The sequence below is a fragment of the Chamaea fasciata genome, unplaced genomic scaffold, assembly GCF_029207755.1.
Source record: "Chamaea fasciata isolate MVZ Bird 193981 ecotype frontalis unplaced genomic scaffold, bChaFas1.0.hap1 SCAF_5, whole genome shotgun sequence".
In the NCBI taxonomy this organism is placed as follows: Eukaryota; Metazoa; Chordata; class Aves; order Passeriformes; family Sylviidae; genus Chamaea; species Chamaea fasciata.
Window position 1 is genome coordinate 1,810,270 of NW_027094090.1, and position 16,583 is coordinate 1,826,852.

Below are 16,583 nucleotides of genomic sequence, written 5' to 3' on the forward strand. Positions count from 1 at the left end.
CCAAGGTCTTATGGCACGGCTCAGACATGGAGTTCACATTCCCACACTCACAGTGGGATCTGTTCCCGTGGGATGGCTCTGGAAGTTTGCTCGAGCTCAGTCTGACAGTTGGGCTCTTCTCCCAAGGTGACAAAACAAGAGGGAACAACCTCAAGTTCCAAGAGGGGTTTAAGCTGGATATCAGAGAAGGTTTTTTCCCCAAAAGGGTTTTCCAGCCTTGATGGAAGGATTTCAAAGCCCTGTGGATGTGGCATTTGGGGACAGGGTCAGTGGTGGCCTTGGCAGTGACAGGTGAAGGGTTGGGGTTCGATGATCTCAGAGGAAATGATTCCCTGAATCCAAAGACATTCCACTGAAGCCCATTCCTTGTGCTGGGAGGTGCCAGCCTTTGCTGCCCTAAAGCAAAAAACTCCCTTTAATTTAGGAAAACCAACAGAATTCCCTGGATCCCATTTCCATCCCTGCACGCTGCTGCCTGTCTCCAGCCCAACCCCTGGTGTGATGCTGGATGTGATTTCCAGAGCCTGGAGCTGTGGAAGTGCAGGGAATCAAGGAATCCAATCCTTGGGTTGGACAGAAAGGAGAGGATTTGCTGGAATGTTCCTGTGGAAGTTTTAGAGTAAGCCAGTGGTGGATCCACCACACACACACACACAGAGGCTTTACCTGGAACTAAAAATGAGCTTTCACACTCATCCTCATGCTTCTGTGGCATGAAAAACGGATCAGAATCTGGGCACCATCTGGAGCTGCAGTTTTGGCCTCCTGATCCAGACTTTAGAGCCGGTCTAAGACTCTGCAGCCTTGGGGGGGGACTGTGGGGAAAGCCCTGTGGCCTCTTCCCAGCCAAAACCCCTTCCCAACAAAACATCTTCCATGTGGAAAATGAAGTGCAGGGAGAAACTGAAGTCTCCTGCAAGGCTGGGAACCTGACACAACTCCTTGTCCCACACCCTGAGCCCCAGCCAAGGTGTGCTGGCTGGGTTTCCCAAAAATCCAGGGCCTGTGGGAAGCCCATGCCACCCCACTGCTGACCATGGACCGCGTGGGTTTGCTCCATGTTTTTGCTGCCACCACTCACAACCCAAATTCTGGGCAAATAAAGCAAATATTGATGAATTCTCTGATTTCCAAGAGCCACCACAGAGATGGCAGTGGCCACCAGGACTGACTCCTCCAGGATGCGCTCTCAAACCCTGGCCTGATTAAAAAAAACAACGCCCACCTCACATTCCACAGGCCTGGAGAAACAAAATGATCCAAAATTTCAGAGTCTCCCGAACTCAGACCTTCTATTAAAGCACCTCCACAAGTAACTGGCCGGTGGCAAAGCATCGTCACCGAGGCCAAAATCACCAAAGGTGGAAAATAAGAAGGAAAAACTCCCAGCAAGAAAAAAAAAAAAAATCCCTTGCCTTTAATTACCATTAGCAATGCAGCATGACAGAGGGAGATAAACACACAGGCACCTACACAAATAAGGAGCTTGGGAACACAAAGTAATTACTTTGATATTTTTTTTCTTCCCCCCCCACCCCTACACCGACATTCAAAACTTATTAGTCTCCAGAAAGCACGTATCAGCAAAAGACTGTCACCTCGGGGATAAATGAGGGATTTGTTTGTAATTCATTTCCAGGAGAATATATCCTGATGGTTTGAAGGCAGAGGAGGAGGAGCGGGAACGTGCTCTGGCCAAAACAGACTTCTTAAAAAATGTTTATTCCCATCTGCCCCGAGCTGCTTCCCTGGAAATGGGAAGAGAAGTTCACCCTCCCTATTGATTGTTTCTCTAACACGCCACGAACCGAGCGAGGGAAAGTCAATGAAGCCTCTCAGTTTTTCAGTCCATTTCCAGTTTAGGAAAATTGAATTAATCTCTTTGCTCGGAGCAGCTCCGACATCCTCGGTCGTGGCAGTGAAAATCGTTGCAGGGGCCACGAAAACCTCACTCTTTTAAAGGTTACGGGAGCGAAGATTAGAAGGGCCTCGGGGCAGGGCTGAAAAGCCTGATCAAAATAAAACATTGAGTCAACACTGGGGGGGCTGAGCAGGTTTGGTGCCTTGCAGAGCCTGCTGAGATTTTCCAGGTCCTTCCTTTCTGGCACTTGGAGCCATCCCCATGGAGAGTGGGTGACTTCCCACATCCAGCGTGCTCAGGGGGAAGAGGAACTGCTGTGTTCCTCCGAATTAGGGGGATTTAGCCCCTAATCCAGTTACTCTGGGGTTACTACGGGGTGTAAAGCCTCAAGGGTGCTGTCCTGGGGGAGGAGTATTTGAGAGCAGCCCCGAGGAGAAGGAGTGGACAGATCCATGGAAGATGAGCAGGGTTTCCTCAGAGCAGAGTCACGTCTTCCAAAATCTCCAAAATATCCCAAAATCTCCTGTGCTGAGGAGCTGGGGAGCTTCAGCAGAGGACTTGGCCATGCCAGAGCTTCCAGGAGCTCCTGAAGGACTGGGAAAGACGAAAGTTTGGGAAACCTGGAGCAGGCACTTGGCTGAAAAGGCCAAAGGATCTGGGGGAGTGTCTGGAGCCAGGGGAGGTTTAGATTGGATACTGGGAAAATTCCTTCCCCAAAAGAGTTGTCCTGCCCAGGGCAGTGAGGAATCCCCATCCCCGGAGGGATCTAAAATCCATGTGGATGTGGCACTTGGGGACACGGGGCACTGTTGGGAGAACAGCTGGACTGCATGATCTCAGAGGGCTTTTCCAACCGAAACAATTCCATGATTCCGAATGTCCTGAAAGCAGGGGAGGCACCCCAAGAAATGCTCCAGGGAACGCCGTGAAGACACAAATGGGTGCCGTCCTAAAACTCCTGGCAGCCGCAGGTTTAACTGGGAGGGGGGAAATCCATGGACGGGTGATTTGCCCTGGGGAGTTTCAATGATCCCATAAAAAAGGTGGATATTCGGGATGCAGGGGCAGCACCTGTCTGGGGAAGGGCCGTACAGGGACCCTCTGATCCCCCAAATTCCCCTGGGGAAGCAGAAGGAGGAAGGTGAGGGCGAGGCCGTCAAGCTGAGGGGTGGTTTTTAATCCTCTGCGACGGGGGGGGATTTTTGATTAATGTGGTGAAACCGCTAATTACAGCTAATTACACCCGCACTGAGATCAAAGCTCAGCGGAAACTACGGGGGGAGTGCGGAGCAAACAAGGCGGAAAAGAAAAGGGAAAGAAAACGCGGGTTTTGTAGCAACCGAGCCCTTAATTGAAAACGAAAGCAGCTTTGTTAATTAAAGGCTGCGAGCCCAAACGAGGACACACAGGAGTCCACTCTGAGGTGGAGAGCACACATCTCTGCCCGGCTGACAGCAAAGGGGAGATCTTCCTCCAGAGCCTCTCCTGCTCCTCAGCCCCTGGAGGGAAGGGACTTCCCGGGATCCAGACTGTGAAGATTTGGGGATTTTTTAACCTTTCACAACTCGGGATAGGAACTGGGGGAGATCTTCCTCCAGAGCCTCTCCTGCTCCTCAGCCCCTGGAGGGAAGGGACTTCCTGAGATCCAGACTGTGAAGATTTGGGGATTTTTTTTTACCTTTCACAATTCGGGCTAGGAAGTGGGGGGATTACCCTGTTTACTCAGCGAATGTGGGGTCTACTCAAACAGAAGGACCTTGAAGACCCCAAATTTAGTCCTGGCTTGAGGGCAGCCCCAAGGAGAACATCTGAGATGTTTTCCATCACCCACAGGCGGCAGGGGAGCATCGCAGGAGCTCTGCAGAGACACCTGACCCTGAACAAAGGCATCCAGGTCAGGATTTGCTGCGCCTGATGCTCTCCACACACAAATCGAGCTCGAAGATGGCTCCCAGAGGAAAATTCCCTCCACCAGCTCCACCCTCAGGCAACCTGGGCACCCAGGCACAACCACGGTGTTTATCAAGAGTAAAATCAGACAGATAAGTGAGATTTGGCAATGAGAAGTCTTCCTCCAGAGCACGGGGATGTTTAAACGCGCCTGTTTTTTTCCTTCGGCAGCTCCCAGTAGATGGCAGCAGGTCACTGCTGATCCCTGGGACAGCCTCGAGCGGCAGAGAACAGCAGAAATCCGGGGACGATCGGGCAGAAAACTGCCCGGCCTGGCAGGACAGGGTCCTAAACCTTCCTAACCCTTCCCAACCCTTCCTAAACCTGTCCTTTCACAGGATCAGGGGATGGTGGAATGCTGTGGGTGAGAAGGGATCATCCAGTGCCACCCCGTGCCATGGGCAGGGACATCTTCCACTATCCCAGGGTGCTCCAAGCCCCAGTGTCCAACCTGACCTTGGAAAAAAGACGGAGTTTGAGTAATGGGAGCATTTCCCAAACCCATGGAGGGGCTGGAGCGTGTCCAGGGAATGGAGCTGGGAAGGGTCTGGAAGGGCTGAGGGAGCTGGGAAAGGGGCTGAGCCTGGAGAAGAGCAGGCTCAGGGGGGACCTGGTGGCTCTGCACAAATCCCCGACAGGAGGGGACAGCCGGGGGGGGTCGGGCTCTGTTCCCAGGGAACAGGGACAGGAGGAGAGGGAATGGCCTCAGGGTGGATTTTAGGGAAAATTCCTTCTCCATAAGGGTTGCTAAACATTGGAAAGAGCTGCCCAGGGAGGTTTGGAGTCCCCATCCCTGGAAGTGTCCCGGGAATTCCTGGATGTGGCAGCCACAGCTCTGGGCTGGGGACAAGGTGGGCATCGGGCACAGCTTGGACTCCAGGGTCTTAAAAATCCTTCCCAACTTCCATGATCCTGTGAGTCCATGATTTGGGTTTATCGGTGGCCAGAGCAGGAACAAGTGGAGCTCTGATGGCTCCTCCCCACCCCAATTCCCTGGGGATCCACCAGCAGTGCCAGTGGCGTGCCACATCTGCCACAGGGACGTGTCACAGCCAATGTCCCTGGTGACGTCACAGCCACTGTCCCTGGTGATGTCACACCCAATATCCCTGGTGACGTCACAGCCACTGTCCCTGGTGATGTCACAGCCACTGTCCCTGGTGATGTCACAGCCAATGTCCCTGGTGACGTCACAGCCACTGTCCCTGGTGACGTCACACCCAATATCCCTGGTGACGTCACAACCACTGTCCCTGGTGATGTCACAGTCAATGACCCTGGTGACGTCACAACCACTGTCCCTGGTGATGTCACAGCCAATGACCCTGGTGATGTCACAACCACTGTCCCTGGTGACGTCACAGCCAATGACCCTGGTGATGTCACAGCCACTGTCCCTGGTGACGTCACACCCAATATCCCTGGTGACGTCACAGCCACTGTCCCTGGTGATGTCACAGCCACTGTCCCTGGTGATGTCACAGCCAATGTCCCTGGTGACGTCACAGCCACTGTCCCTGGTGATGTCACACCCAATATCCCTGGTGACGTCACAGCCACTGTCCCTGGTGATGTCACAGCCACTGTCCCTGGTGATGTCACCCACAGCAATTAAAGATTCCTGGTCCCTGCTGGAGGAGTGGAATGGCAGCACAGGGAAAGCTCCAACCGACTCCAGGTGTGGGGACACCTCTGGGTCCCTCTGCTGCCACCACCTGAGGCCCGGGGACAGTGACAGCACTGCTCAGAAACCTTCGATCCCGCGGTCGCGGCGACACTCGTTAGAGAAAATGTTCCCATTTCATCCCTGCTCCCTCTGTTCCCTTTGCCATCGCCTCAGTTCACCGCTCCATTCTGACACCTGTGTGACTCAGAAAGCTGCGGGTATTTTCAGTGATTCTTTCATTCGAGGGTTGAGTCTGAAGCAGAATCCTCCCCCTTTGTGACCGCCTCCGATGAAACCTTCATAAAATCCCAGAGGATTTCAGGTGGGGATAGAGGAAAGAAGGCACAAGGGAATCAAATTTGAAGCTCTTATCCCTTTCTTGCCCTAAATCTAATTCTGGCTGTGAAACTTTGGAAATTTGGCGGCACTTGGAAGTCACGCTCAGTCCCAGGCCTTGCAGCGCGTGCCTGGATATTCCACCGGGAGAAAACTCCGCTTTTTCCTTAATAAAGCAGTGGAAACCCCAACAACCTCCTGCATTTCTGCTGGCCTGGATACTGAACACACACAGGAGTGAAAAACCCATCAATATTTGCAGGAAATTTAGCAAATGCTACAAATCCTTTGTGACACCTCAGCAGTCAGAACCAGCCCGTTTCACCCTTTCTCCTGGTGGAAAAAAAAAAAAAAACAAAAACAAACCTCCTCACACCACTTGGCAATTTAATTTTTTTCCCCCCAAAGGAAACGTGCTCCTGCTCTGCTCTGCTCTGCCGAGACCCTCCCTGCCTTGAACTGAGAATCTTCAAGCAAAATTCATTTAAAACACATTTTCCCCTTTGCCATGGGGCTGCTCCCAAAGCTGCAAATGCTGCTGTTGTCACCTGCAGGTCACAGAGCTTTGGAAAAATGGGGTTTGAACGGCAAGAGCATCACCTGGACCAACAGTTTGGGTTTGCTGTGAATCCTCCGCGTGATTTTGGCTTCAGAGGAGAAAGGGGGTGCCCAGCGTTCTCTGAGGCCTCTAAAAAGCCTTGAAGACCACATCAGAAGTGAAAAATAAAAGCAAAATCAAAAGCACAAAGCTCGGGAAAATCCTTAAAAAAAAAACCCACCAACTTTTGGTTCTTTCTCAACTGGTCTGGTCTTTCCTGCAAACTGATTTTAAACGGGTTCACTTTGAGAAAAGGGACGTGTTCCAGAATTCGGATTGAATGCACGGAGAGGGGCTGTGTGGGGAGTGACGCATTGATTGTTAATTGTGGCTAATTGCTCCTGGAACCCTCAGTGTTCTGGACACAGAAATATCCAGGCAGGGTTGGGAATCTCCTGCCCCACTCATGATCCTCCAACTCCCTGGAGAAGTGAAACAGGGAAGGAATATTTATCCCAGGAGGTGCAAGGGGAAGGGAGGATTTCTCCATCAGCTCTGCCACTGCCCCTGCACATGAAGAAAAAAAACCCCCCAAAAACCGCTTTACCTTGAAAAAGGCAAAACTGAGAGTTAACCACAGCACAGAGCATTTCCAGATTCCTGCCTGAGCCGTATCACAGAGGGACAAATCGCTTTCATCCCAGCCTGATGTTGTTTTATGCTCTCTGGAGGGGAACTGTTATGTTTATTTAACAGTCTGAGTAGACCTGGGTGAGGTGTGGAGTCCCTGGGGTGACGTGAGAACCTTGCCGAGGTGATTGTGAATTCAGGTGAGCAGGGCAGGGCTCTGCTCACCAGAGCCTTGTTTGTGTGAAAGGAGAGCCCGGGTCATAAACATTTCAACGTTCAGGAGTCATCTGAAGAGCTAAAGAATCAAACAGACTCCTCAGAGCGTGGAATTACGCCCCAAAAGAAAAGAGGGGAGTGGCGAAGCCGTGAAAGCAATAATAGAAAAATGTTGCTGGGTTGATTTGATGGGATGAAATCTGCACAAAGCTGCTGTGGGAGGGGGGGGATCAGGCTCTTCCCCCAAGGAACAAGGGGCAGGACACAAGGAAATGGCCTCAAGTTGTCCCAGAGGAGGTTTGGGTTGGATATCAAGAAAATCCCTTCACCACAGGGTGGTCATTTCAGGCAGAAAAGATGAAATTTGGGATGTTTATTCCTTGCAGAGCTCCTAATGGATCTGTCTCCCTCCCCCTCCTGCAGACCTCAGCATTCACAACTTCCTCAGGCCAGTCTGAAGAAATGAATTCAATAATGATCCATGCCCAGATGGGATCCCAAACGAACGAGGATCGCTCCTCAGTCACACTCCTCATCCGGGGAGTTCAAACTTCCCGCCCGATTCAGCCTCCAACAGTGATGGCACCAAGTTTTCCCGGTGTTTTCGTGGTGGGTCAGATCCAAGTTTCCCACAAACCTCTCTCATTTGACCCTATTCCCTCCTTTCCAAGTTCCAGACCTTTCCTGTGGCGGTTCCTGGGCTCAGCTGTGCCCTCCTGACCCAGCTGCTGCCACAGAGGATCACCTGAGGAGCTCCCAGGTGCCCAAACCACTGCCCAGGGTTTGCCTTCACCCATCTGCTCATCCCTCAGTCCTCCCTGAGTGAAGAAATCCCAAAATGTGGCAGAGGTTTGCAGGGGGAATGTCACACACGGTTTTGGGTTTGTTTTGCTGCTCCTGCCGTTTCAGGGTAACAGAACTTGAGGGAGATGTCCCTTCAAGCCAACCTGGATCTGGTGACCCTGAGCCTTCAACAGACCTGAATATTTCTCACCTGGGAATAAATCCGAGCCCAAATTTCATCCTAAATTCTACCCACTCCCTTAGGGAGCTTTTCCCTGGCCTGGGTTTTGGTCTTGGAGAAGCCCCAAGGAAGCAGACACTTTTTGGTGGGACCTCACATCAACCTCAACTGATCCCCATTTTGGACCTGATGACCTTGGAGATCTTCCCTAACCTCAACAACCCCCCTGACTCCATGATTCCACGCCCCTCAGAACGCTGCTCAGCCAAAAGGAAAGCCAAAATTGCCACCAGCACCTTCCCACCTGACACTGATCCGGCCACCCGAGACTTTTGGAAAGAGCCACCTCTGCTCCCGTGGGCGCCACAAAAAAAAAGTGACAAAAAGTGAGAAAAAACCCCCCGAGGTTCGTGCTCACCTGGCAAAGTCCAGGTCAGCCTCCCGGGACATGGTGATGTTGGTCAGGTTTTGCTGCAGGATGAAGATGTTCCTGCACATTTTCTTGATGCCGGACTCGCTGATGCGCTTGAAGTAGTGGGCGCCGTTGATGAGGATGCAGGAGATGAGGTGGCCCAAACCTGCAAGGAGGGGGAAAGAGGTTTGGTGTGCCAATAATTCATTGTAAAAACCCCCCCAAAAAATGAGCACTGTTGAGTGGTGCATGTCAGCTGAGTCAAGGGATAATTGGATTTTACCTGGAAAACTCTCAGGAATCTTCATGGGGCGGTTTAGGGCTTTCCAGCTCTTTAGTAAAAACCACGAAACTGCCCCAAAAGTCAGAGCTGTGTTATCACGAGCACGGATTTTTAATCAGGCTTTGCAAAATGTCCCTTCCAGTCCCTCTCCCTGTCTGGGCAGAGCAAGGGTTAGGGTTGGGGTCATGGGTCACTGCAGCGCCTGTAAAACCACGGGATTTTAATCTGTTATCCAGGACGGTGTTTTCCCTGTTTTCCCTGGAAAACTCAGTCTCCAGGAGCAGGAATGAGCTGCATTTCAATGCCCCTGATGCACAACCCCTCTCTGATCAGTCCTGAACAGTTTCCTGTGTCTGAAGGATGTCAGAAGGACACAGCTGGGGGCTCAGGGGCACAGCCATCCCCAGAATGATGCATCCACTCATGTCACATTACAGAGAGCAAAAACCCAGCCTGATTTACACTGCACAGGCCTGGGCAAGCCCAGAGGCCAATTAAAAGTCTAAATTAAGGGTTGGGTTCACGTGCAGGGAGCCAGTGTGGGGCATCTGTAAATCCCAGACTCAGGCTTAAGAGCTGTCTGTGATTAAGGAGGATCATAAATATGAATTCAACTGCAGCAGGATGTGAATGGTCCCCGTGGCTCGGCGTGGAGTCATCTCCCTCTTCTAAACAAACAGGGAATCACAGAATCCCAGGATGGCTTGGGTTGGAAGGGACCTCAAAGCCCATCCAGTGCCACCCCATCCATGGACAAAGGACATTCCACTGTCCCAGGCTGCTCCAGCCTGGCCTTGGACATTCCAGGGATCCAGGGGCAGCCACAGCTGCTCTGGCAATTCCAGCCCAGGCAGGAATTCCTTGCCAGGATCCCACCCAGCCCTGCCCTGTGGCAGTGGGAAGCCATTCCCTGTGTCCTGTCCTTGCAGGCTGTGTCCCCATCCCTCTGCAGCTCTCCTGGAGCCCCTTGAGGCCCTGGAATGTTCTGGAAGCTCTCCCTGGAGCCTTCCCCTCTCCAGGTGAACATTCCCAGCTCTCCCAGCCGCTCAAACCCCACACGGTCCTCACTCATCCGTGTCCTGAAGGTGACAATTCCTTCATCCCCGGAAGGAATCGCGCGGGGGCTCTGGGATGAGAATGGAAAAACCCTTCGTCAAGGAAGGGAGGGCTGGGAAGGGCCTGACCTTCAAAGATGTACTGGAACTTGTGCTGCTGCAGGCTGGCGCTCATGGCCTCCTCGATGGCGCTGATGTCCTTGTTGAGCCGCACCACCAGCGGGTCGTAGTCCATGCTCTCCACGTTGGCCACGATGGCGTAATTCCCTTGCTTGGCCAGAGGGATCAGGTAGTGGAAGCAGTGAACCCTGCCAGGCACGAGGGGGAAACGTCACCAGGGCCCAAAGCTGTGACAGAGATCTCCTGGCTTCCATGTCCCCTGGAAAACACCCTTGGAGGTGCCCGTCGTTGGCAAGTCCAGTTTAGGGCCGTTCCCAGAGTAAAAGCATCTTGCATGTAATTTTATTTATTGTTTTGAAATAGGAAAATCCCGCAACAGACGTTAGGTAGCCTAAAATTTCACGGTTATTCCAACAAAAGCTGCTTCCATTCCCAGGCTGGACGGGGCTTGGAGCAGCCTGGGATGGTGGAAGGTGTCCCTGCCCGCGGCACTGGATGATCTTTAAGGTCTTTTCCAACCCAAACCTTGCCAGGATCTCAGGATGTGATTCCATGGCCTGGTGAATGTCTCCTTTAAAGGAGCACATCCCAATCCAAGGAGCAGGATCTCAGTGACCCCAGGGTCATGTCCAGGGGGGTACTGGAGGAGGAGGAGACAACACCAACCTGCATCTGGAATGAACAGGGGCTCTGGGGCAGGAGAAAGTCAGGGGATAACTGTGTCGAAATCCCAAAATTCCTGGAGAATTCCAGGAGACAATTCCCGAATTCCTGGCTGTTTTGGTGTCTCCTCAGGTTGCACCTGCAGCAGCCAGAGGTGGGGTAAATTCACCAGGCTCGTCCCAAGTGTGCCCTGAGTGTCCCATTGTGCTGTGCACCTTGGAAATGGCACGGATCCAGGGAATGGGGGCAGGAACAGAGAATCCTGCTGGGAACAGCCACCAGAGGGACTGGGATTGTTCCCTGTTACTGCAGGTGGTTGGAAATGCAGAGTGAGGGATCCAGGGAAGCTCCCACCCCGCTGGGGTTCTCCTGAATCAATCCCTTCCACCCTTTGGACACGGTGGTTTGGTGAATTCACAGCTCCAAACTCGGCTCCTGTTGGAAGAACTGGAGGAGCTGGGCCGGGCTCCGCTCTAAATTCCACCAAAAAATTTATCCCTGAATTCAATTTTAGGGATTTTTGCTTAACCCAAGTGTGACAAAAAAGCCACAGAGGCCAGAAACCCATCCCACGAGTCCGGGGTTACCTCAGGCATCACCTCCTGTCTTCCCGTTTTTCCAGCCCAGCTGATGATCCATCAAACCTCTGACGTTCCCCTCCTATTTGATGCCTCAGAGCAAAGGGAAGCAATGAAAATACACCTGGCCTAAACAGTTCTCCAGGGAAAAACGTCCTCCCAGCCCTGGAGTGGACAGCTGGCAGCCTGAAGAAAGGGATTTGCTGCCTTTGATCTTTGCATGAGAAGGCAAAGAGACTTCATGAAATTATCCAGCCCTTGGAAAAAAAAAAAAATCCAGCTGGTTCCCCAGTTCCTGTTACTGTTTGAAAAAGTAGGAGAAACTCCTATTTGTAATCCCCAGAAAAACACCCGTGGAGACACCTGTTAGACCATGAAAACACCGTTGTGTTGTTTTGGAAGGGCAAAAGTCCCCAAAATTCACATTTTTCCTGGTCTCTGAAGCATAATCATGGAATCACAGAGTGGGTTGGGTTGCAGGGACCTGCAAGATCATCCAGTGCCACCGACACCTCCCACTGTCCCAGGCTGCTCCAAGCCCCATCCAGCCTGGCCTTGGACACTTCCAGGGATCCAGGGGCAGCCCCAGCTTCTCTGGGAAACCCCTGGCAGGACCTCACCACGCCCACATCAAGGAATTTCTTCCTGAATTCTCTTTTTAGTTAAGATACAAACCTCCCTAGGAAATTTGGCTATCCTGCCTCCATCCCATGATTCGGTGATCTGGAATTTCTGGATGCTGTCGTGGACAAATTTATCTGTCTCCTCTGGACATGATCTTCACCTGCAGCCTCCCAAGACCCACCCCACTCCATCCCCAAATTCCAGGTTTTTACCTGACTTCCAAGTGCAGCACCAGCAGGCAGCGATCAGCCATCTCCTGGAAGGACCTGGCCAGCTCACTCAGGCTCTGCAGGATCTGCTCGGATGCAGGAAGGTGTTCCAGGCTGGCATGGCTGTCCTGGCCTGGGGACATGGCTGGAAAGAGAGAAAAGAGTTCAATCTGGGACATTCTCCATCCCATCCGGAGCCTCCCGTGCGCTCCCGTCCCAGCTCTGGGTGTTCGGACTCAGGAGTGGATCAAGGGGCAAAGCGCTCCTGCGACGGATTGAACTCCCACGTGGATCTGAGGGGTTTCATCGACCACCAGGACACATTTTCCTGGGAAGGGATTGCTCTGGGGTGAGAATTCCTGTGGCTGCAGAGTCCAGGAGCGTTTATCTTGCTCTGCTGGGAGGAAGGAGCTGCTTGGGAGCCAGGGCACGGCACCCAGAGGTGAGAGGGTCCTTTGTGGTCACCACAATGTCCCCATGAAGCTCAGGTGAGTCCCCATCCCCTCAGAGGAGCCTTCCTTTGGTTTTGGTCCTTAACCACAGCTCTTGGGCAGGAAAAGGCAATTAAACCACAGGAACAGCCCTGAGCAGCTCCTGGATCGTTTCCCTCCCACTGAGACCTCTGGAAAAGCTCCTGGGATTTTATCCCAGCTGTGAGTGCAGGTCTAAGTCCACAACTTCATCCCTCGTGGCAGGAAAAAGAAATGAAACCACATGGAACACCCACGACCTGCTCATGGATCGTTTCCCTCCCACTGAGACCTCTGGAAAAGCTCCTGGGATTTTATCCCAGCCACCAGAGCAGCTCCAACTCCGTAACTTCATCCCTTGTATTCCACCCCAGGGCCTGAGCCCTGAACCCCCTCCCTGCAAGAGGGTCCCTCTGTTATCCCACACTCCACCCCAATCTGAGGAAGTGCATCCCAAATACCTGAGCTCAAGGCTTCAAGCAGCACTTGGGAGCTGACACCCAGCCCGGGGGGATCAGCAGAGCGAGATCAGGCTGCCCTGGAGCACCTGAATTAAATAATGGGATCGTGAAGGGATCTCCTGGATCTCCAAATCCCAGCCCCACAATCCCTGTGTCCCATGGGTTCAGGCAGAGATTCCTGTGCCATATAAAAGATTCCTACCCTTGCTGGCTCGTTCTGCAACAGGGAAGGCAAAGTTTGGGACTGAACTTCCAGCCCAACCTCATTCTTTGATGTTTTATATTTACATTATTCTTTCCCTCACGGAGTTCTCCATCTCTCTGTTGAATCATGGAATCGTTTTCTCCAGGCTGAGCCCCTTTTCCAGCTGCTCCAGGCCCTTCCCAGATCCAACACAACCCTGCACAGGAGGGATCTGTGCGATCCCAAGGAGCTGCAGACAAACAGCTCCCACTTTGAGTGGCGCTGATTTAAGGAAACGTGACTTCTGTACATCCCCGGCCCTGCTTTGGGAGAGGAACTTGGGATTGAACGCTAAAAATAATTGGCCTAAAATTAAACACACCTTCAGATCCAGGCTGAAAAGATACTAAAAAAAGGAAAGTGAGGAGATAAAAACCCCATTTTTTTTTTTTTTTAACAGAACAAATTAAAGCAGAGGTGGTGAACAAACAAGAGGGAACTGCACAATAAAGTGTGGAAATCACAAACATGGAAGTAGATGATCTTTGATGCCCAGAGAAGCTGTGGCTGCCCCTGGATCCCTGGAAGTGTCCAAGGCCAGGTTGGAAAAGGCTTGGAGCAACCTGGGATGGTGGGAAGTGTTGGAATGAGGTGATCCTGGAGGTCCCTTCCCACCCAAACCATTCCATGAATTAACTCCATGAATTAACCTCTCCCAGCAGCTCCTGAGATCACAGCAAAATTCACCAAGTAATTTTTTCCTTTTTTTTGAGCCAAGGAACACTGAGAAATTCCCAGGCTGGCAAATTCTGCTGGAAATAATGAACTGGGCTGGAGAGTGAAAGAGGAATAAAGAGGGAAGTGAGGGTGACAATCCAGCCCGGGTGGGAATGAGGATTCCCCCTCCCTGAGACTCCTCCCAGCCGTTCTCTGAGCTCTGCCCCACAAAGGAAATGAAATTATCAGCGAGGGGGTGAGGGGCTTGTTTACACCGCCTCTAATTCCAGATTATCCCAGGACTCTCAGGAGGCACTTGGGCAGAGCTGTTTGTCCTCCAGGTGACACTGGAGGGTGGCAGGACTTGGGGTCAGGTCTAGGGATAATTATCTGGTGACAGGACAAAGCAGAAAACCTCCACCTTTACCACACATAAAAAAAAAAAAAATATCGTTTTTTAAAGCCCCAAATCCTACATTTTGAGAAGTTTTTTATCCTCCCGGAGATGCAGGAATCATCTCTCTTCAGCAAAGCCAGCTCCCTCTCAGAGATGCCACCCTGGAAGTGCTGGAGATGGATGGAGCCATCACCCGAAAAAAGCAGGAGTCAGCTCCTTCCTGCTGCAGGGAGATGCTCACGCACCATTCTTCCCCCCTCCACAACTCATTTGCAGCACTTTAAGTGAAGCTGTAATTGTGTTTGTCAGTGGAGATAAGGGGAGGAGGGAGGTGGGCACAATCTGCTCTGAAATCCTTCTGGGTGTTCAGGGAGGAGGTTTTTTTGGGGGGGGGGATGAATCTGAATTTCTCCTGTGTGTGATTTTTTTTTATTTTTGCTTTTGGAGCTCAAAGGAAGCCCTTTCAGAGCCCATCAATTTTCCTTTCTTCTCTGGGCGTCCAGAAGAGAAAATCCCATTCCTTTAAGTCTCACTCCGGATAGTTTTACTCCATCATCCTTGGCAGCACGAAGCCAACAAATGAGCTGGAGCAGCAAAAAAAAAAAAAAAAAAAATAATCAGAGCCTGAATTATTAAAGGGCTTTGAGTAAAAAAAAAAAAAAAAAAAAAAAGCCATTTGGAGCTGGCTGTGGAGTTGGGCATTTCTTTGGGTAAAGGTTGAGCCTTCCTGGGGCTGTGGACCCACGACACTGAAAAAGGGAGGGATATCTCTCATTGCTGAAATGATGGAAAAAGGGAGAAAAAAAAAAAATCTGGAATGCTGGAAAAAACAGACCAGCCATCCAATTCTTGCTGCCCCTTGTCCTCCTTCCTAACTCATTTCCAACTCCTGGCCAATGTCCTGCTCCACTGGCCTTGATCATCCTGGAGTCTTCACAGACTCGTTTGCTCGAGGTGAATTTTCCATGCTGCTGGATAGAAGACCCAGCTTTGTTTGGGATTTCTCCTCCCTGGCTGAAATCACAGCCGAGTCCTCTCTCCCTCTGAGGAGAAAGAAACGTTTCATTCCAGCAGAGCTGACGAAACAAAAAAATAAATAAATAAACTCAGCCCAGGCCTTGTCACCCACGATTTCAGTCACCCTGCAGTTCCACGGTGCCCTCCTGACAGGTTGTGCCTCCTAAATCCGTGGGTGCAGATTTCCAGACCTCTGGAATGTGAAACCAAACCCCTGGAGCCGCTCAGGTGTGAGCAGAGTGACCACTGACAGACACCAGTGGTTTAAAAGCACGAGGAGCAAAATCTATCCCAGGAGACAAACTCTGCGCCCTGAAGCTGAGGAAGGAACCTCCAAAAAGCTCAGGATTGGCACAGCATTCCCTGATTTGCTTTATGGGGCAAAGGAAAGGCTCACTGAGGCATTTTACAGCTCTGCTGAGGGAAAAATCCCTCTTCTTTGGGAGAGAGATGCAGCAAGAAGCTCCTGCTGAATTTAAGGATCAGTTCGCAGCTCCTTAAATTTGAATTTCTTCCTCCCTTCTTCTCCAGAAGGGCTAACTCCAAAAAAACACAGGGAAAAGGGAATTTGTCGTGGGGTAGGTGCTGGATTAAGCCTTTAAAGAGTCGGGGTTAACTCCTCTCTCTGCTGGAGGCTTTCCTGGGGATCTCGGGCATCACTTTGTCTCTCAGTGCTTGAGTTCCCAGCAGGCAGAACCTGGATAATGGGGTTTTATCCATCACTGCCATTCCAGCTGACTCAGTTCTCCCACAGCTTTTAGCAGCACGAGGAGACGATGCCACAAGGACACAAAATCGCTGCTAAAACACCTCCAAAAAGGGGAATAACTGGTGTTCAAAGGGAAAAAAAAAAAAAAAAAAAGGTTTGGGTGAAGCCGGGCAGAATTAGAGGTGTGATTATTTTTTAAAGGAGGCAGGGTGTGAACATCAGGTCCAACATCAAGGATTTATTTCAGCGGGATTTCTGCCAGGAAACCTCTGACTTTAACACCCTAAAAGCATGGAAAAAAAAAAAAAGTAATTTTTAAAATATTTCGTTATTTAAAAGCCACCTCTGTGTGGGATTCAGCTGAGCAAGGGAAAGGTGCTGCTGGTGAGGAAAACTTTGTGAGGGGACAGGAATTGTCCCCGAGGTGTCCACACCCCACCAAAAGGTGACTCCAAGGTACAGATCAGTCACTGCCTTCTCCTAAATTGGTCCATTTCCAGCTGGGAATTCCAGGCCTGGAATG

The 16,583-nt window shown here is 51.3% G+C and overlaps 1 protein-coding gene across 2 annotated transcripts in view; it reads right to left on the reverse strand.

The window, feature by feature from the left end:
• The window catches only part of EXOC4 (exocyst complex component 4), a 305,007-nt gene that overhangs the window by 13,121 nt on the left and 275,303 nt on the right, over nucleotides 1-16,583 (reverse strand). The window contains exons 15-17 of one of the 2 annotated variants that reach the window (XM_066182652.1): nucleotides 12,109-12,250; nucleotides 10,041-10,219; nucleotides 8,580-8,739 (exon numbers count right to left, since the gene is read on the reverse strand). In XM_066182652.1, coding sequence (XP_066038749.1) covers nucleotides 8,580-8,739; nucleotides 10,041-10,219; nucleotides 12,109-12,250 — 481 coding nt within the window. Of the gene's footprint in view, nucleotides 1-8,579; nucleotides 8,740-10,040; nucleotides 10,220-12,108; nucleotides 12,251-14,594; nucleotides 14,919-16,583 lie in introns of those variants that run through there. The other variant, XM_066182653.1, reaches the window with a different exon arrangement.